The 21,564-nt window shown below is 43.1% G+C and overlaps 1 protein-coding gene across 1 annotated transcript in view; it reads right to left on the bottom strand.

Moving 5' to 3' along the window:
* The window catches only part of ttn.2 (titin, tandem duplicate 2), a 189,777-nt gene that overhangs the window by 156,131 nt on the left and 12,082 nt on the right, over nucleotides 1-21,564 (bottom strand). Inside the window, exons 24-31 of the mRNA XM_030428193.1 lie at nucleotides 21,345-21,513; nucleotides 21,015-21,246; nucleotides 20,599-20,883; nucleotides 20,386-20,511; nucleotides 19,900-20,088; nucleotides 18,622-19,005; nucleotides 17,064-17,114; nucleotides 748-4,572 (exon numbers count right to left, since the gene is read on the bottom strand). Coding sequence (XP_030284053.1) covers nucleotides 748-4,572; nucleotides 17,064-17,114; nucleotides 18,622-19,005; nucleotides 19,900-20,088; nucleotides 20,386-20,511; nucleotides 20,599-20,883; nucleotides 21,015-21,246; nucleotides 21,345-21,513 — 5,261 coding nt within the window. The remainder of the gene's footprint in view (nucleotides 1-747; nucleotides 4,573-17,063; nucleotides 17,115-18,621; nucleotides 19,006-19,899; nucleotides 20,089-20,385; nucleotides 20,512-20,598; nucleotides 20,884-21,014; nucleotides 21,247-21,344; nucleotides 21,514-21,564) is intronic.

Raw genomic sequence — 21,564 nt, 5'->3', positions numbered from 1 at the left:
CAGAGAAATAAAAGATAAATGTTAGTAATGTTATCTATGAAACTCTTAAAGAAAACTGACTGATAAGGAACAGAAATGGTGGAATGTACAACAATGGTGGAAGGATGTTCAGGAGTGACTGTAAAGGAAATAGCTAGAACATTAGCCCCATGGCTTACTGTAAAATTGCCCAGAAAAATATAATTTCATTGAACATGATTCTCATGGGGCTAGGGTTCAGGCTAAAAGAAGGAGGAAACCAAGAATTTGTGAAAGATGAAGCAATGTCAAGTTGAAGCCCTGAAACATGCACAGAAACATTGAAGATGTGGAGAAAATGAACCTAAAGAAATGAGACAAAACATGGATTTAAAAAAAAAAGGAACCTGTTGCCACTGACATGCCAAAGTGACCATGGAAAGACCATGAAAGTTGCCTGAAGACCAGGATCATCCCAACAATTATAGCAAGATGCTTATTGACTACATAGCCTTAAGCTAAACTTGCATGGTTGTGAAGGGTCTGGTCTTTAGGCAATTACTGACCATACAATGATGTGGAACAAACAAGACATGGTGAGTTAGTACCATCCAGTGCCTTGATAAGAGTGCTCATGCTGAGCTATGAAATGAATATAGACCAGAGTGAAAAATGCATAATTTCATGTGAGGACAAAGGTCTTGAATGAACCCATTTATGTGAATGATTAGTCATTCAGAGAAAATGGGTGATGAATGAATGATACATTGATTTGTCCTATTTTCAAACCTCTTGAGACCACAGTGAGTCTTGAAGATGTTGTAGTCCTGCCGGCTTCATTCTCAGCCTCACACACATATTCTCCTTGATGCCTCTCCTTGACAACTTTGTTGATAACCAATGTGTATGTGTCGTGGTCTTTGGAACACTTGAACTCTTTACCAGATTTTACCAATTGTCCATTGAAAAACCAGTTTACCTTTGTGACATACTTAATGCTGGTGCTAAAGGTTACTTCACTATCTTCTTCGAGGGATAAATCTTCGAGGGAGGTGACTATCACAGGGAATTCTCTCTGTTCTGGCCTGGATACTGTAACCTCCTCTTTGAAGATCTCCTCCCTGTGTTCCCTCTGGATGCTAACATCCATTACCTGTTCGGTGGGGACAGTGGTGGGAGGGAGGGCAGTGGTAACAATAGCCGCTCCTACATCTCTATCTCTGCTTTTCACCGTTACCGACCTCACCTCCTGTTTTGATACCTGGACCGACTGCTCAAAAGCCTTGTGAGCCTCAGTGGAAATTTTGACCTGGGATGAGATGGTCTGCTCCATTTTTGCTACCTTGTATTCCTGCGCCACAACCTGTTGCTCAGCTGCAGCACATTCAACTACTGTTTTAGACTCAGTCTTAAGTGCAGCAGCCTGAGATTTAACAGCAGTGAAACCAACTGTACTCTCTGCCACACTCACTGTCTCTACCATGGATGACAGCATTTGCTTAGAGCGGGCTGAGGTGACTTGTGCTCTCTGAGGTTTGTCTAGCTGAATAGTGCCCGGCTGTTCTGAAATAAGAACATGGGCTTCCTGGTATACTATAGAGTGGAAAGCTGCCTGGAGTTCAGTCCTGAAGTCAGCTGTTTGAGGATAGCTTCCCTCAAAAGCCAGAGTGATCTCCATGGGGGCACCTGCTGTTGTGATCAGGTATGTAAACATGGCCCGCTTGGGCTCTCTTTGAACCTTGACTTCCTGTACTTCTACAGCCTGTAACCCTCCTACAACGTCAGCCAGTAACACTTGCTGGTCGCTGGCCACAGCAGATTGAAGAGCATCTCTGAGCTGATGGCGTATATTCAGACTGGATTGTTTAGGGGCCTGAATCACAAACGTCATCTCTTTGGGAAGAGCTGTGTTGTCTGCTGATTCTGACGCCATAAGGGACAGTTTTGGCTGTGTGGTGACAACAACTTTAGTGGACTCAGACTTGGTGATCTCCTGAGAGAGCTCACCTGTCAGCACTTGCTTCTCATCCATCACTATCGACTGCCTGACTGACTGCCCCTCCTGGATCTGAACAGCAAAGTCCTGTTCTGCTGCCTCTAGTAGGACACTACTTTCAGTGGAGATCTCTTTCTCTTCAATCTGGATTGGCTCAGTGGGAAGTTTTGGCTCTACAGCTGCCTCACAGGTGAATTTATCCACGGCTGTAAGACTCTCTGTGTGACCTTCCTCTAAGGCCTGGCTGTCTGCCACAATGCCGACATGCATCACATTCCAGCGATCTTCCTTCTGCACCAAAGCTCGCTGTTGCTTGATGTCAGTAGTAAGTGGCGTTTCCTTTGGCAGCTGCATGGGCTGGAAGGAGAGCTGGAGGATGTTTTCAGGCCTGGGTTCGGTTCGAAGCTGAGACTGAATGCCAGTCACGGACAAATCCAGCTCTTTGTGATAATCTGCTGTGAGCTCCCTTCTCTCTTCCAAAATGACTGCATGACTCCTTTTCTTTTCTTGTTTCTGTGCTGCCACCTGCTGGTCGGGCTTTTCAATTATAAGAATACCCTCTTTGGGTAGTGCCTCCACAGGTTGGGTTGACTGAAGATGCAGCAGAGTAGGGGTGACTTTCTGGGGCTGGATGTTCAAGGTACTGGCCTTGGCCTCAAACTCTAATGTGTCCTCACAAACTACTGTCCTCTGCTCATCCTGACTAACAATGTGTAGCAGAGTGGGACTTTTCCTGCTTCCTGCTTGTTGTGGTGCTGGTTTCTCACAGGTGAAGCTCTTTTCAGATGGGAGGAGGTCCTGCTCTGTGATAACCTGTAGGTGCAATAACCGCTCTCCTTCTACATGTGACTGGATGGACATGGCACTGTCCAGACTTGGCAGCTGCTGAGTGGGCTCAGCCTGCAGCGTTCGCGTCTCTTCGGCAGTTAGAGCTGCCTTCATCATTTTATCCTTACAGAGATGAGCCGTCTCCTCTGTGGGCCTCTGTATGGAGAACTTAGTCTCCTTGGAAAGAGTCTGTTTGGATTCACTAACCGAGGCCATTACAGGTTGGTGCTGTTCCTTCTCAACAGAAGATTTCACAGCAGAATCTGCTGTTGCTAATTCAGTTGTGTGGCCCTCTGCAAGCACCCGTTTCTCTGCAGACTGGGCTGAGTATAAAATCTTAATACCTTCTTTAACCTTGTAACTCTTCTCCTCCTGAGGTTTGGGGATATCCTGAGACTGCTCTTTTAGGATGGAAAGTTGTGACTCAACTTGATGCCCACTGATGAGATGTTTAGGTTCTGATGTTGGCCTGACAGTTGCAGGCTTCCTGTCAGCCAGGGGCTCTGTGCTAACAGTAGAAAGTGGGATGAGCTCTTCAGCGACAGCTGACATCACCTTGGACCTCTTTTCTCTAGCAGCCTGAAGCTCAATGACCTCAGGGCTTTGAATACGATCACAGTGCTGCTCTGTAAGATCCTGACTCTCTTCGACAGATGATGTAAATGCTGCCATGTGGATCTGTTTTGCAGGAATAGCTGAAACCTGAGGTGGGCGGGTAGGAACCACAGACACCCTTTCCTCTATCTCATGAGACTGAAGAACTGCTGCCTGGTGGGTCAGCTGCTCACGAAGAACAGTGGCAGCAGAGATGTCTAGTTCTCTAAGGGAGCCCACTTGCTCACTGGGAATTATTTGCCGGTCTTCAGTGCCAATGGTGTAAACCATCTGATCTGATCTAGCTCTGTCTTGGCCCGGCAGGCTGACCTGGTACAAGCGGGACTCAGTTGCCTGTTCTGTCATTGAAACCTTGTAGCCTTTCTTCTGAACGACTGTCATTTGTTCCTGTTTCCGAGAAACTGAGACAGATTCTCTGAACACAACAAGCTCAGCACTACAAGATGCCTCCCCAAACTGGTTGGAGGCCTTACATGTGTACAGACCACTGTCTTCCTGTTTGACACTCTTAATATTGATGAAGCCAGATCCATCTGGGTTGGCCAGAACAATACAATTTCTACTGTGCTGGATCTGGAAAGCTCCCTTGAACCACTTTACATCAGGCATTGGGTCACCACTGGCTTTGTAATTAAAAGAAACTTCTCCTCCTTCTGAGCACCTCACAGGTTGAATCTCAACAGTGAAAGTCGGAGGTTGACCTGTGACTTTGAACATCTTTTCAACCCATCTCTCTGCCTGGCTAACATCAGTCTTTTTCACTTCGAGGTATGTGGTGCACGTTGTCTGGCCAAATCTGTTTGTAGCAGTGCAAGAATACTCGCCCTCATACTCAGATGTGACCTTGGTGATTACTAATGTATACTCCTCCTTCTCGTCTATCAGTTTGTATATAGAGGAGCTCTTTATTACTTTTCCATTGTGAGACCACTGAACAGTCGGCTTTGGAAAGCCGGACACTTTGACAGTAAACCTAGCTGTTTCCCCTGATGTTACAGCTGCTGGGGAGAGCTGGCTGAGGAAAACTGGCTTTTCTTTTTTCTTCTCTAAAGAGGAAGAGTAACGTTTGGATTCTGGCTTGAGTTCAAGTGTTTTTGTTTTCTGTGGTAACTGGACACCAGTGTAGTAGGTTTCCTCTTGCTCTTCCACAGTGGTGATGGTGGTGCTAACACGCTCTGTCAGGAAATATTGAGCAAGACTGATAACAATATCCACAACACAAAAGCACATTAACAATTAATTCATAAAAGCAAACATTCGGGCTGTCCTTGGCTACAGAAATTCTTAGTCAACTAATAGTGATGGGATTGTTTCCAATCAATTGATTGGTTGACTAAATATGTTGACTAAAGTATTATTGTCCCTTCAAAATCTTGGGCATTCTGGTGCTTATTATTATAAAAAAATATTTGGGAATATTGATTTAGACATTTCACTTTACCGCTGCTAATAACTCCTCATCCATATTATTGAACAATTTTACGAATAATTAAAATGAAATTTCAGTTTATGAAGATCCTAATATCTATGAGTTGACTAAGTAATTTAGAGAGGACAACCCTAAAAAACCTGTTTAGTTTTTAGTTTTTTTTTAACGGTGACTCAGTTTCAGTTAGCACCCTGTATTTGCTGACAAAAAATGATATAAAGAGTTCCCCAAAATGGATAGATGAATCTTTGACCTTCTCTGCTTAAGAAAGTGATTTATTTCTATGGTTAGATATTGAAATTAAAATCTTTATGCAGTGTCATCATCAAGAATCCATAGAGTTTGTTTATCTTTTATTCTTAGACTTTGCTTTTATTTATTATTGTGCTATCATGTTTCTCGCTTACTCTGCGTTTGTCCATCTCACTTATCTGTGTGAATGTTGATGTGTTTTCTTCAGTGTTTGTGGTTTGTAAGTTCTACCTATATGACGACACCAGAAGTTGTTCTCCTGGATATTTACTCTTCACTTGAGCTCTACATCTACCTGTAAACTTGGAATCAAATTTTATATAAATTGTATGTATCTATTCTATACACATCTATGCAATACAGCAACATTTTTGTGGCCCAGATCTGGCGCACATCAGGAGAAGTTCATCCAGAGCCCACATACCACACCTGGATGATCCGCTCCTGTTTGCCAGATGTTAGCCAAGGGCAAAGTGAATAAACCAGAAGTGGCCCGAATCTGGGTCACACCCAGCCCACTTAAACAGATTGATCTGTGGCCCAGATTCAGGGACAGTTCTGGTTTCTGTTGCCCTACATAGAGTTTCTTCTTTTTACCACGCATTAAATGGTGTTTGGGGAGTTTTTCCTTATCAGAATGGAGGGTTTGCTGTAACGACAACCAAACCTTTGGGAAAAATTGTGTGATCTATGATACTGGCTGTACAAATAAAGATGGTCTGCTTTATTGGTAATTTTCCCAAATAACCTACTTAAATGTAGTAGTATTATTAAAGCTAAATATATCAAAAATAATTTGAATCTCATTGCAAAGCAAACAAACATACTGAAGACACATTGCATGTAACTCAAACCTTTAACGTAACAAATAATGAAAAACTATTGTCCTTATATTTATCTATTTATTTGTTTGTTTGTCTTAACGGCGCTCAAGAATGGATCACTGTTTGGTGTTGGTCACAAAATCAAAATACATCTTGGCGCACTGGTATACAAAACATACTATGAGTAAATTCCATTTTTAAACCTGCGTTTTGACTGAAAATGCGATGATTGACAAATTGACCATGTGAACACTGGACAACCAAAATGCACCCATGTAAACTGTTTAAAAAAGAAAAAAGCTCAGACGTTAACTTTACGTCATCAAATATTTTATTATATAAACTCTTCGACAAACCAATGTGACGTCTGTACAAATAAACCATAACTTTCTATCTCAATGCCAGATCTTTTAAAACGTGCTTCTTTTAATGGCAAATTCTACTCATACACTCCTAAAATTACACATATTTACAAGACATCAAAACTTATATTTTAACATTTAAAAAAAATTCACAGTATTATTCATTTTTAAAATGTGTTATCAATAGTCATACTCTGCTATGAATTATCAGTTTGCCTTAAATCCTAAAAATATCATTCACACATAATAAAAGCTCATCAAACACAAAAGAGTATACTGTGACAAAATGCTAAATCACACAAGCAACAATATGAGTAAGCAATATGACAATATTTTCTTTTGTTTCAAGTTTGACTTTGGATATGATGATCACTTAAAATGTGAATCTTAGAATGATTAGGGCTGAGATTTTTTATTTTATCTATAAGTTAACTAAAATCATTCACATTACCAGCCATTATAATTATACGTGAAAAATGAATTTGATTAAAATATATTTAAGTTTAAAAGATGGATTACTTCCAAAGAAAAGTCAGCCTCTCAGTGGGACCATTATTATTGCTTTGCAGCTCAAAAAAAGCTTCATAAAAATGTACTACCACTTAAAATGTCAATGATATGTATTGCTGTGAATGTTTTGTAGCGCAAACTGATGTGAATAGCATAATGTTGAAAACAGACTGGTAATTTTTTCTTTGAGCTGTTAAAACTTTGGATAAAATAGAAGCTGTTTGTGGTCAGTCGTAAAGACTTCATTACGTCGAATGAATTTCAAAGTAACAGCAGCTCACTTTTAAAGTGTTACCAGATAACAAACCAAACATAAACCCAGATTTTTCCAACAGAAATTTTGATAAAATTAGTTTTACACAACTTAAAATAAATAAAGGAAAAAAAAAAAAGTCTCAGCAGACTCTGTATCACTTTCTACACTATTCATACTCTCTTTTTTTTTAAGTTTCCATTTTTCATTACTGACACACTATGACAAACATTAACACACCATGTTTTTTACCCACATGACTACAGGCTGGTTGCCCAAAGATAATCTTACATTTTCTTCTGTGTTCAGCTAGTCTTAGCTCTGCTCTAAGGCAACAATGACATTGGTTAAACAAAAATAAAAAATTGACCAATTCAAGCCAAAAGATAGAAACAGTTGTGTTTCAGTGTTAACAGTAAAGCACACCTTCTACATACTGACGAAGAGTGGACATTTGTAAACAAGGTTAAGCAAGCAATGAAAAAAGAAACCAAATTTGACATCTTATGTGTGGAAATATTACCTGTTCAATTTAGCCTGATGCTTCACTCATCGTCTGTGTTTCTCAGAAAAGAAGTTTGAAGAGGTTGCTTGGTCAGCCATTTTTTTTAAATTTCAAAACCTAATCTCAGTACACCAAGAAAACAACCTGCTTAAATTAGAATTAACGACACACAACTACAGGACAAGGACAGTTTGTTTTTCTTTGTGCAACCAGCCTCAAAACCTTCAACTTCTAAAACACCTTCAGCAGCGCAGTAGTTTCAATGCAACCGGCTGTGTTTTGGATTACGCACTTATACTCGCCAGCATCACTCTGGGTCACGTTTGTAATGAGCAGATTGAAATGACCTGCAGTTTTCTCCTGGATTATACACCTGCTGTCTGTGACTCGGTCTCCATCTTTGTACCATTCGGCTATGGGATTTGGTTTACCACTAATCAGACACTGGAGGATAACTGGTGTCCCTATTGCTGCTGTAACGTTAGTCAATGGGATGACACATTTAGGGGGTGACTCTGTCACCTGGAATTGGAAACTACACATGTCAGAGGACTTTCCTTTGAATTCTATCTTGTCATCTTTTGCAGGTTCAGCAAATACATCAAAGTTAATGCTCACATATTTGTCTCCTTGTTCACTCATTTCGTTGTCAGTGTTGGCCACCAGTCTGACTGCTCGCTGAGACTCATCTGCCTCTTGCTCAAACTCAAACTCAAGCTCAATTTCTGACACCTGCTCACCGTCGAAAGATGTGTTGCCAACCATCAAGTCGAATTTCTGCGGCTGGACTTTGGCGCTTCCGAGAGACACAGCGGTCAACTCCCTGCCTCTGGTCTTCCCTGAGAAAGCTTTGGCATTTAACACCACTAAGGTGGCCCTACACAGAGTCTCCCCAACAACGTTTATAGCCCTGCAGGCATACACACCGCTATCCTGTGTTGTGACTTTACAGATCTTCAGGAAGTGGTTGTCTCCATCAGATGAGTGCAAGAATTTTTTGTTATTGTGGGGAATCTTTTTGTCACCTTTGAACCAAGACACAATGGGAGATGGAATTCCCATGAGTGAGGACTCAAACATGACCGTGGTGCCCTCCGGGGTTTCCATGTCACAGATTGGATTGATGAACCTCGGAGGCATCTCAGTGACCTCAAAAGCTATTTTCAAGTCATCATGCTCCTGGGTGACAAAGTCAACAGTGCCTTCCTCATAAATACTTGGTAATACATCCAATGATATGATCATGCTCTTGTTATCTGCTGTGTACTCGGGAATTGTGATGATCTTAACCTGTTTCTCAAATTCTTTCACCTCATTTTCATCCAATTCTACTTCGAGCAGAATCTCCTGAGGGGAAGGAGAGCGAGATGAGTCATCTTCCTCCACATCAAACTCCATCACATGCTGACAGGTGACAGCAGGTGGGGCAGGCATGAACCTCACTTCCTGTGACACAACAACAACTAAAGCAACACTTCTGGCTTCCCCAACGTAATTGACAGCCTCACAGATATACTCTCCCTGATCGGCTTTAGTGACATTGTGAATTGTTAGTGAGATGCTATCACCATCTCTCTCCATTTTAACTCTATCATCTGCCACTAGTTGGGTTTTGTTGCAGAACCACTTCACCTCAGGGGAAGGTAGTCCAAATACCTCGGCAAAATATGTGAGAGAGTCATTTTCGAACACTCTTTTCTTTATAAGAGGTTTAAGGAAGGCGGGAGGGATTCCCTGCACTTTCTCCTGAAGGGTTGCCAGGGATAATGACCCTCTTCCTTTAGTCAGGAACCGGTTCTCATCCACGTTAATTCCAGGAGGTGTTGTTTCAATGCCCTCATCTGCAGGAGATGTCAGGAAATGAACTGGTGAGAAGAACATCTCACTAGAGTCTCCTGTTGAGGGTCTTTTATGTTCTAAGGGGGAGAAGGGATATTCCTGGGGGGTCATAAACCCACCAGGCGTACCTGAACTGGGAGTATGGAAGGACATGGGAGACTTGGGATCATTAAAGGACTCTGCAATTGGCTGTGAGATCTCAGTAGATGAGCCTGGAGTGTAGAACCTCTCAGCTACCTCGGCTATCTCTTCGCTCACAGTGCTGCCGATCTCTATGGACATCTCAGATTCAGGAGACAGTGGCCTTCCCCAATCTGTTGGAGGGTTGTAGTAGTCGTACACAGCACCAAAAGTGACCTCCTCTTCCTCCAAGGAGCTGGCTGTTGCACCTGCCTTGGCCAAACTACCTCTTTCCTGAACAGATGCTACCTGGCTCTGAGGTCCCTCAGCCGCAGCATCCTCAGGCCGGCCAGGTTGTTTAACACTGCTGTCCATTTTAGGCTTGACAATAAGTGGTTTTGGTTCTGGTTTCACAGGAACATCTTTTCTCTCATCTTCAGCCTTGATTTGTGTATAAGCCTCAACTACATGACCAACCATTTCCTCTGCTACTTCTGTCACATCAGCATGGGAGTCAGGTAAACTTAAGAAGACACCACTGTCCAATGAGGGTTCTGGAATGGAAATCAGCTCCTCACAAGGGAGTTCAGCCTCCTCCATAAAAACATTACCTTCACTAATCCCTTGAAACTCTTGTTTCATGTGTTTTTTCATTTCTGTAAACTCCTCATCAACAGCAACCCCCTCAGCATAAATTGGGACCTCCATACTGACAACTTCACCCTCATTGTCAAAAGTGGAAGACCCTTCAGATGCACTTTGTCTCTTAGGTTTTAGAGGATCAGAAATCCTTTTAGGCTTAACAGCTTCTTCAGCTGTTCTAATGTAGCGTTTTGCTCCAGAGACCTTTTCGCACTGGTACGGAATGAAGCTGCTGGTTCTGTCAAATGCACGCATTGTCTCCTCCCCAACTATCTCCAATTCGCCTGCCTCCATTTGCTTGGGAAAAGAAGCAGGTTTCTGTGGCTTAGGCCTGACTAGCTCTGGAGACTCCTGCACTTCCTCTACAAACTGTTTCAGTGCACCATAACTTTCTACTAAAACTGCTCCCTCTTCAACATCACCAGATACCAAACCAATGTGGCTTTCCTCAGCAGCAGCAGTTTGAGAGGAAACTGACTTTCCTGAAGCAGGAATAGTTCTGATGTAATCTGTTCCTGATCCAGCTTTTGGAGAACCTGGATTTATCGTCATAGCAGTAGGACGTACATGACCACCTTCTGCCTGCATGGTGCCAACCGCTTGTTCTGGTTGGTCAAAAGAAACAGCCACGGCAGGTATAAACTCCTCAGGGAAAAACATTTCCTTTCTCTGCTCTTCGGCAGAGGGGGGTATTGCAACTGGAGAGTCTGATTCAAAAGCTTGTTTAATCTGAGAAACTTTTATGACAGCGGCAGAGGCCGACAGACCACAACCAGATATAGTTGGGGGTTCTCTGGAAATGCCAGGTCTGGCTCTTGGGGCTTTTGCAGCCACCTCTGGTGGAGCTTGTAAGGGTTTGTTGACATCTTCAGTTAAGCTAACAGGAGACTTCCTCACTCTCCCAGATGGAGTAAAACCACCATCCTCTACTGCACTACCACCATCTGTAGCTTCAAATGACACAGCAGAGATGCTTGCGACTTCTCCCAGCTTATTTCTAGCAACACATGTGTACACTCCTACGTCAGTGAACATAAAACTGTTTATATAAAGCCTATACACTTTATTGTCTTCCTCAACTCTGTATTTTCCAGCGGTGATTTCTAGGCAAACGTTGTCATGATACCATGAGACTTCTGGAGCAGGCTCACCGGTGATTTCACATTCTAATACAGCAGTGTTGCCTTCAGGACAAGTGACATTCTCCAATTCTCTGACCATGATAGGAGCTTCACCCACCACATCAAAGGAGAAAGTAAATTTGTGTTTGACAGTCTGAGAGGCCCCGTCATCACTTGGTACATCAGAAGTTTTCTCTGTAAATGCCTGAGGTTTGTCTTCAGTGCTTTCCTCTGACATCCCAGGGACAGGGGTGGCAGCAGTAATTCTGATTTCTACGAGTGAAGAGCTAAAAGATTCATCCGAGCAGCTGCGTCTTTGGATCACTGCCTGAGGCACCTTTAGTGTTTCCTTTCCTGTATCCATGTAGGTCTTAAGTTCAGCTGCTATCATGCCATTCCCCTCTTTTTCCTCAACTTTCTGTAGTGCCTCTGAAACTATCACCTCTTGTCTGGCCGCTGATGTTTTTACCACTTTTTTGTCAGAGATCTCCAGAGTGCCACTGCAGATCGATTTGCCATATCTATTTGTTATGACACAGTCATATGTCCCCTCATGGTCTGTTGTTGGATAGTAGACGGTGAGCTGTGATTTGTTAGATTTGCTCACAATATCGTAGTCAGGGTTGTGGGCTAATGGGTGGCCATCTTTGAGCCAGGTGACTGTGGGCAGCGGATCACCATTGAATTGGCATGTGAACTCCGACATCTCACCAACTTTTACTTTGACTGAAGATATTTCTTTCACAAATACTGGACGGGAGCCTCCGGCACTTGCATCTTCTTCTTTTATCCTCTTTGACTGTTGAGTTTGGTATACTCCAGCTTTCAAATTTGAATCCAGTTTTGACTTTATTGAATCTCCACTTCTTTCCTCTCTCCTTATACCTGCAAAATCCTTCTCTTGTCTCCATTCGCTGCTCTCTCTGGTAGCTCCCATCTCCTCTCCAATTCCTCTCTCCTCTCTAACCTCTGACTGAAAGTGTTGGCTGCTAGATTTATCAATATTGACAGCATACTTTTCTTTGCTCTGACTGCTCTCTGCCTCTGTTTCTAGATCCCCCTGTGGACTGAGACATGGGGAGGATCTCCTGACAGAGGTAATCTCTCTGGAAGGTTTATGGAGACACTCATCCTGGGCAGGAGTAGATTTTAAATTGTAAAAACTTTCAATTGGCACACCTGCATGGTGCGGTAAGCCAGACTGTTTAGGAGAATGCCTCCTCTGAGAAGACAACTCACAAGGAGGCGATGGATCGTACCCAGTGGCATGTTGAAGAGTTGAAGGTTTTCTTGTTGGAAAGACTCCACCAGCAAGAGTTCTATGTGAAAGTGGACGTTCATGAGGTACGTCGAATGGTGGAACATGGGACTCAAATGGCAACCCAGAGGCAGATTGTTTACCTTGATGGTCCAAAGCCCACTCAGATTCCAGTTCAACCACTTCCTCTTGTTCGACAACATCTTCTTGCCATTTCCGGATGCGCTGAGCCATTGCCTCCTCCTCACTAACAAAGTACTCACTGTCCCTCTGTAACCTAGTCTCACGACCCTCTGTTGGTAGATCAGGTGACCACTGCAGATTATCACCCTGCCGATCTTGGACACCAGTAGGAACTGACTCGCTCAAAAGAAACTTCTCTTTGGCTGTTTTTCCTGGGGCTGGCTTCCTGCTGCGAACTACTTCAGGTTGTGGAGTTGAGTCTGAAACAGAGGCCTCAGTAACATTTCTTCCAACCTCAGTGGTCCTCTCTGCCTGGACCACTGAGTAACCCTCCCAGTTGGACTCAAGCTTCACATCTTGCTCCATCAGAACATCTTGTTGCCATTTCATTATCCGCTGAGTCAAGGCCTCCTCTTCACTGACAAGCTTCTCACTCTCATTCTTCAATTCAGAGAGATTCTCCCTTGACAGCTGGAGCTCACGCTCTTCTTTGGTCTTCTCAAACAACATCTTCTCAGCTCTGGATTTTGATTTAGGCGATTCCTCAGCCTGTATTTCTGCTGCTCTAGCTTTTATTCTTGGAGATTTTTGTGCCAGCATGACTGATGATTCATTATCCAATTCTCCAGGTCTGGCTATCATTTTGGCTTTAAGCAAGGGAGCAGAACTTTCCTGCTCTACCCTACCTTTAACTTCATGTGATTTAGGTGTTGACATGGTAGCATGGTCAAGAGTTTTCTCCAACACCTCCTGCTGTGGGTAAATGTGTCCCTCAGGCTCCATGTACTGTGTATCTGCCTGCATTGACAGATCAGTTTCAGTTTCAGGTGTTTCCTCTTCTGACATGCGCATGCCATGCTGCCATTTCCTGATACGCAGGGCCAGGAGTTTTTCCTCACACTGCATCCTTTCAGCATCCAGGCTCTTTTCATACTGAGCCCTCAAGGACTCGCCTGCACACTCCTCTTCATATGGCTCAACTGGTTGTTTTGCTATGCGATCTGGTGTTTCAGCTTCACCGAGGAACCTCTCTTTGAAAGTTTCGACCGGCCTCGACCTGGGTGACTCTCTTAGTCTGGACTCTGCCCTGGCTTTTGCTCTAGGCGACCAATGTACTTCCACTTCTTCTGCTCTTGCTTTTAATCTGGGGGATTTTTGTGCCGGCATCAGTGATGCCTCACGCTCCACCTCTTCTAATCTGGCTTCCATTGTGGCAGATGTTTCTACTTCTTCTCCTCTGGCTTTTACTTTTGGTGATTTGGTTGTCGACACAGTTGCAGCTTCAGGATCTGACAACTTTGCTTTCATTCTTGGTGAATTATGGAAAGAGGAGGGCAATGCCTCAGTTTCTACAGTTACTCTTTTCCCCACCATGTCCTGCTGGGTGTAAATATTCCCAGTAGGATCCATGTACTGTGTCTCTGCTGGCATAGGCAGATCAGTTTCAGGGTGAAATGTCTCCTCTTCTGACATCCTACTGCCTTGCTGCCATTTCCTGATCCGCAGGGCAAGGAGTTTTTCCTCACACTCCATTCGGTCAGCCTCCAGGCTCTTTTCATACTGAGCCCTCAAAGACTCCTCTGCACACTCCCCTTCATATGGCTCCCTTGTTTTTGTTCTTGCTGTGTCTTCTTGTGGGAGCGTTTCACTATGATACTTTTTCCTGATTGATGTCACTGGTTTGTCCCCTTGATCAGGCACAATTCTCACAGATTCCCTGCTCTCAGTGTATGGTGTTGTTTCTGGGTAGGCTAATTTTTCAGAGTATGGGACCTTGACATTTTTACCCTCCACTGTTTGGTCATCAACTGCACCATGATGCTCACTTACCAACCGCTCGAATCCAACATCTGCCCGAGATTCAACAAAGCTTTCAACTTTTCTATCCACTAGTGTATCAACCAACTCACCTCTCATGATTTGAATGGCCCTGCTTCTGGACTGAGGCTCAAATGAATGCCTCACACGATGCTGAGAGGGCACACTGCTTGAAGTTTTACCGTGAATCTCCTTATGACTCTCCCCCAAATCGAAGGGTCGATTGAAATGCTGGACATCAGGCAGGGAGGCAGGTTTGACCCTAAGCCTCTCCACATAATCTGCATAGCTTGACTCACTGGCAACTGATTCTGCCTCAAACTCAGAGGAGGACATGGTAGAGATAGAAAGCCTCTTCTTCTGTTTGACAGCTTTTTGAAGCGTGGTAAGTTTTGTTCTTACCTCATTGTGAAGGCTCTCGGTGTCACTGAACCTCTCGCTGTATCTGTCACTGCACCTGTCACTAAATTTGTCACTGAACCTGGCACCGGTGCGCCTGTCACAGTAGATATCACTGAATCTGTCGTTGAAGCGCTCAGACCTGTCAAACATAGGGGGAGGGGATGGGGCACGCTCAGAGGCAGTCTCCAAACATTTGGAATCTTTCTCTGGCGGTTTTTCTTTTGAATGAGAACCTGACCTAAAGTACACGCTACGCACCAGGGAGCTCGTTGATCGAGATCTTCCTTTATGAACCTTGGACATCTTGTCAAACGGAGACCCAACACACCTGAGGTCAACCCTAATTTTCCTCTCTTTCCTCTCCTCTGCCATGGTGTCCATGCTTGCATGGGCTTTGGCAGAGCGTTTAACAAAGCCCAGGTAGTTAGCAGACTGCTCTTCCCTCAGTGAAACCAGAAGCGATGCTGTGGACTCAGCAGAGCCCTCTGTGTTTAAAGCCATAACCTTATAACTGCCCGAGTCCTTCTCTTTGATAGTATCAATAACCAGACTGGTAATGTGCATGTGCATTTTGCTGTCAGTACAGATCCTACGTCTACGCTCTTTAGGAATAGATTTGTTATTATGAAACCAAAGTATAGTTGGTGGAGGGAAAGCAACCAGTTTACACTTAAACTCCACTGGTTCCCCTTCCAGGACTGATTGAAACTTGAGTTTCTTGGTGAAAGACGGCTTTATATTCTCCGTCCATGAGGTGATGGACGAAGTTCTGCTGGAGCAACGGTTGGCCGACACCAGGCCATGATCTAGGAAGTCCTCAGTGTCTGAGAAGGCTCCTCTCAGCTGTTGAGTAGTGGTGAGTTCTGCGATGCTGTGTGGTGTTCCTTCTTTGCCTTCTTGATAAAACAGTTCTGAAAATAGAAACAGAGAACTGTGAGAACAACTCAGCCCCCAGGGGTAAAAATAGAGAAAAGGATTTGAATGAATCATTAATGGAAATATTAAATGCATGCTGGGAGTCACAATGCCATAAGAAATAATTTCACTCACCATATTTGTTCGAATAAACGCAAGACTTGATTCTTTTTATTAGAAACCTGCAGGAGGTTTTGATCCTTCGTCTGTGGAAATTTCTTCAAAACATAAATTATTTTATTATTATTAAAAAGAAAGCATAATTCCAAGACGGGCTGCTAACATTCGCTTGTCTTGCTTTTTGATAGTTGCTTTGGCTTTATGCTGGAATATTCCTTACCTGACTTGCAGACAGGAGAATAAACGCCCTTTCTAATCCTTAAACTTGGAAGGATACATGATGCACAAGTATCTCTGAGAAGCAAAGCTCTCCAAAACATATTTCAGATTCCAAACTAAACAAATGAAGCTGAAAAATTGGGTGAGAAGGCGTTTATTCGAACTAATATAGTTTACTGGTGTTATTTAGAAGGCAAACCACAGGAATGACATCCCACTATCTGCAAGCCAGGCTTAGAAATATTTTGCAGGAGGAAGGTATCAGTTCCAGATGCAGTAAACCTCCATATCTTTTAAAGGGCACTTCAAGTCCGGAAGCTTTAAAAGATACATATCCTGCGCCTTTTCTGGGAAAAGATCAGAGGAACCTTCATGCCAAAACGAAACGACTTTTGGATGCAAACCGCAAGTGTCAAAAACTGGTACAAGCAAGTTCTACCAGCGCTCGCCTGGGGAAAACCATGGATTATCATCGGAGTAAGAGCAGGTAGAATAATACAGAAAACAGGAACGCTTTATCAAGACACATTGAGAAGACATGCAACTGTGGAAATTCAAAGATCATTTCAAGGGACAGTTCAACATAATGACATATTTAAAAACACTTAAAGCAGTCTGTGAACGCAGGCCAACTATAATCCATAATACATGCACCCACACATCTGTTTTTATTCTCCACTTTCTCAACAGTTTCTTCTCTCAAAAACCATCTTCAATGAGCCAAAGCTTGGATCAAAGTTACCTGCTGACAGACTACTTTCGAAGTGGAAAATCATTGAGGTAAAACAGAAGTCTGGGTTAAACTGTCCCTTTTCTGCTAAGCCTGCAATTCAAATGTGACAATAATCTGGTGATTTTGATATGTGATGGATCAGAAATCTGATGTGACCTTACCTTTGACTTCTTGCTCAATCTTGGCTTCAATCTGCTCTCTCACATGGGTCACTGTGATGGAAGGAAAGAACAAGAATTTAGATTTCATCAGCACACTGTGAGCACACTGATCCGACACCAGATGGATCCAGTGATCACCTTCAAACCTGGATCAAAATGACAATTAAACGATTCAAACCTTATAAGAACATTAACATGGCATAACACAGAGGAGCAGAATGAATCAGACAAAGAAGGGTTTGAGTTTCCTGGAGGATGGAGGTACAACAGAGAGGGTATACATGTGAGTTTCATGCATTTCCAGAGTTTTCCTACGCAAGAGAGGAAAAGGAAGGTGAGGACGGAGTGGATGAAGGGTGAAGAGGGTGGAGAGATGAGTTTGTTCCTGTGGGGAAGGTTGAGGAAGATGGAGCAGAAGGGAGAGGTGACGATCCCAGAGTTCAAACAAACTGGTGCATTCATGAACGAAGTGGTTCATCTTTGTGGAGCTGTGAGGTTAGTCAAATCCAGAGGAGGGCAGAGGGATGTCCCGATCATGTTTTGTTTTATCACTTTATGTTATTTTAAGTTTTGCAGAAATTCCTGAGCTATGATGTCAATAATGGCCTGAACATCATTTGCAGAACAGTATGATGTTGCAGTTGACCTTTTGGATATAAAATAAACTTGTATGTATTTGTTTACTATTTCTAAAATATATACATTTATGATGTAGGTTATTATTGTTCCCTGTGTACAAAAATATGAGTAACCAGCAATTATTTCCAATATCAATTAATATGCCTTTTAATTTCACAATTAATAGATTAAATCTTTTAGTCTATAAAATGAAGAAATTAAGAAAAAGTCCAACGAGACAAATGACAAAGAAAAGCAGCAAATTCTTACATTTAAGAACCAGATAATGTTTAACATTTGTGCTTGAAATATTACTGAAATGGTAGATTTAAACATTTGGAAAATGTTCTTCAGTCAAGCGTCTGACCAATTATTATTAGATTGACAAGTATGTTCTTAATTATATTTATCAGTTTATTTAATCATATCTATTTCTACTATATTTTTCTGTTTTAATTATTTACTACAACAAAAAATGTATTATTCACAATACAGTTTCTTGATGATTTGCTCTTTTTCTTACCCATCAAGTGTCAGATGTTAGTAAAAGGGACCCAAGACTTTGTAGAGTTTGACTCAAAACTACAAAACTGATGTTGTAAATCTGTTACATGATTGTCTTAAAGTTGTTTTTCATTATGTTATAATCACGTTTCTGTTTGATTCTGGCATGTTTGGTGACATCTGTCTTAAGCTGCTAGTCTGTAACAAATTTTTATAGCTGCTCATCTTGGCCAAAAGATTTTATTCTCCGTGAGGATTTCCTGGTTCAGTGAAGTTGTAGCACACTTTAATTAAAATTGTGCAAATTGGTTCGGGACATCCCCTCAAGAGTTTTGCCGGGAGACAATAAATTGGTATTCGAGGAGGGTGAATTAATCTTGCAGGAAGAGTGTGGTTTCAGAGGGAACCTGTTGCAGCCAAAGGATCCAGAAGTTACCTTCTTCTTCTCTGGTTATGGTGAGGGTGGCGGAGCAAGCGGCCTCTCCGGCGTTATTGGCTGCCCTGCAGGTGTACTGGCCCGCGTGTTCCGAGAAAGCATCGACTATGATGAGCATGGCACAGTTCGTCATCTCATCGAAATGAAACACCACGTTCTTGGTGGGCACGACTGGCTGCCGGTTGTGGAACCAGCTTATCTCGGGCTTCGGCAGGCCGGACACACATGCATGAAAACGGGCCACCTCCCCGTGTGGCACAGTGCAGCTTGTGAGTGGCTGGATGAAAACTGGCTTTTGGCCGATGGAAGGTTTCTTTACACTGGTGAGGCTGGTGGAGATATGCCATTGAGACTCAGCAGGACTGTCCGCTGTTTGTTTTTGCCCTGAAACGAAGCACGTTCATTGACTTTGTATGCTTTATTTGATTGACATTCAGCCCAGTCAGCACAACTTTGCTGATTTTCAGCTTGAATCCATTCTATGTAGTGGAAACACTACACATTACAATGTGTCACACTGCGATGTGATTAATGACTGTTATTTTCTGCCAAGCCTCTTACGGAGGAGTGTGGGTCAGTGGTTTAAAGCGTCTGACTTTAAGATGGAGACAAACTCTGTTTGCTCTTTGCAAACTAATGTATGTAATTTATTACAATCACAATAATGTCAAAAATAGTGGACTTTATCCAGAGCGTGGCAGTGGCATTAGTTTGTTGTCATTTGTAACCTACCTAAAAGTTAACCGTAACAACAAAAGACATCAGAAAACAATAATGAACCAGAACAGGATAGAGCCTTATTTTAACCAACAAAGACTTTGTGTAACTTCAAAAGCATGATGATTAAACCTCAAGCACACTGCCAGGGGCTCAAACTCATCCTCCTCTCAGATTGAACAAACCTAAAACTTAATTCTTCTTCAGTAAATTAACATGAAAACAAACGATGATTGCTGCTAGAGCTCGAGACTCCATTGTTGATGAAGATGATAGTGCTATTATTTCAGAATATCTGTGCTTTAGTCATGATTAAAATCTTTCCCTTCATTTAAACAAGTAGCTCCAGTTGAATAACATCATCAAACCTAAAAATCAGATGATGACAAATAAAGCAACCCTTTTGTTAACAGGCAGATTAACAGGCTTGCACACCGTTTGTCATCTCCAGGTAACAATTAAAATTTATAGTCATCAATAATACAATTTGGTAACCATGGCTGATGTTGGCTTCTGTTAATTGCCGTTACAGTTCAGGGGTAAAAACTGCATTCTTCTTACCATCCAGTGTGAGAGTGGCGGAGCAGGACACCCTGCCAGCGTTGTTGGTGGCCACGCAGGTGTACTCGCCCTCGTCCTCGGGGTAAACTCTGGAGATCTCCAGCTGACAGCTGTCGTCAAACTGAGACATCCTGAAGAAGTCTGACTGCTTGATCTCTTTGTCCCTGTGGAACCAGCTGATCTTCACATCTGGACAGAGGACCAAGGACAAAAGCGATTGTGATGGTAGGCTGGATTTTATGATGAAGAAGTACTGAAGTCCTCGATGTTATGGACCGGTTAAAACATAATTTTTTACTAAAATCAGTTCATTCTGATCGAATTGATGCAATCTGTTGATTGAACTCTAAATCAAAGTGAACCAGAGCAGGAGTTGTGTGTTGAGTGTGGACAGATACACAAGGAGCTGAGACTTATTTCAACTCAGGTTCAAAGCCAGTTCATCACTTATCAGATAAGAATAAGATAAGATTTAGTTTTTCTTACCGTCTCCGCGGACTCTGCACTGGAAGCGAGCTGATTCTCCCTCACGGGCTGAAGTGCTGGTAATGGGTGAGATGACGACTGGGGGAGCGACGGTAGCAGCAGAGTCTGGAGAAACCACTTCTGACACTGCAACACACATACACAAAACTGGTCATTTAAAATTTCTCCCCTGTCCATACTTTTCTGCCTTCCACAGATAGAACCTTCTCTTACCTTCCACATTGAGTGAAGCAGTGCTCGTGGCGGTGCCACAGTCATTCTTGGCCTCGCAGTTGTAGACGGCAGCATCCTCGGGGAATACTTCGATCAGCAGCAGCGAGTGCTCGTTGCCGTCGTGGAGGAACTTGCATTTGAAGCCCGGAGACAGAGCCTGGGAGTTCTTGTACCAGAAGACCTGAGGCTGAGGAACGCCACTCACCTGCACTGAGAAGCGAGCGGGTTTACCAGCCTCCACTGACTGGGGCTCCATGTGGCGAATGATCTGAGGCGGCTCCGGGACTGAAAAGAAGAAGAAGAAAAAATCTTAATAATCTTAATTCTAATCTTAATATAATCCCTGTGGAAAATCAAATTTCATGTGATTATTTCCATCAGTCAATCTGCGTTAATAATCTTCCTGTTGGACTCACTGTTGACTCGGAGGTGCATGGTGCTCCTATTTTTGCCGGCAATGAAGGTGTACTCCCCGGCGTCACTCCTGTAGGTCTCAGAGATGGTGAGGCGGTGCAGCTTCCTGATGGTCACGTAGTTGAACCTCTCCTCCACCGAGAACTGGATCTCCACGCCGTTTCTCAACCAGCGACCCTCCACGTCGTCCTCGTTCACCTCAAACTCGAAGGTGGCTCTGTGTTTCTCCAGAACCTACAAGAGAGGACGGCAGGATTTAGATTTAGAAACAGTGAATCAACTCTAAAACCTGCATATTGATCTTTTTGGCTAAAAATGAATCTCTGTCTCACCGTGATTTCCCGCTCGGCAGGTTCAGAGATCCTGATGTCTCGACCCTCCACAATCAGCTGGGCCTTGGAGACGCTGGATCCTGCCACCACAGAATACTGTCCAGCATCAGACATACGAACTGTCTGGATCATCAGACGGTGAACGTACTTCTCTGCTGTCACAGTGTACCTTTAAACAGGACACCAGAAATGACTCAGTTCTTATGTTACTTTTTAAAAT

This window comes from Sparus aurata, chromosome 9 (genome assembly GCF_900880675.1).
Source record: "Sparus aurata chromosome 9, fSpaAur1.1, whole genome shotgun sequence".
Lineage (NCBI taxonomy): Eukaryota > Metazoa > Chordata > Actinopteri > Spariformes > Sparidae > Sparus > Sparus aurata.
The sequence above is the reverse complement of the archived record's forward strand: the minus strand, read 5'-3'. Positions and strand labels throughout refer to the sequence as shown.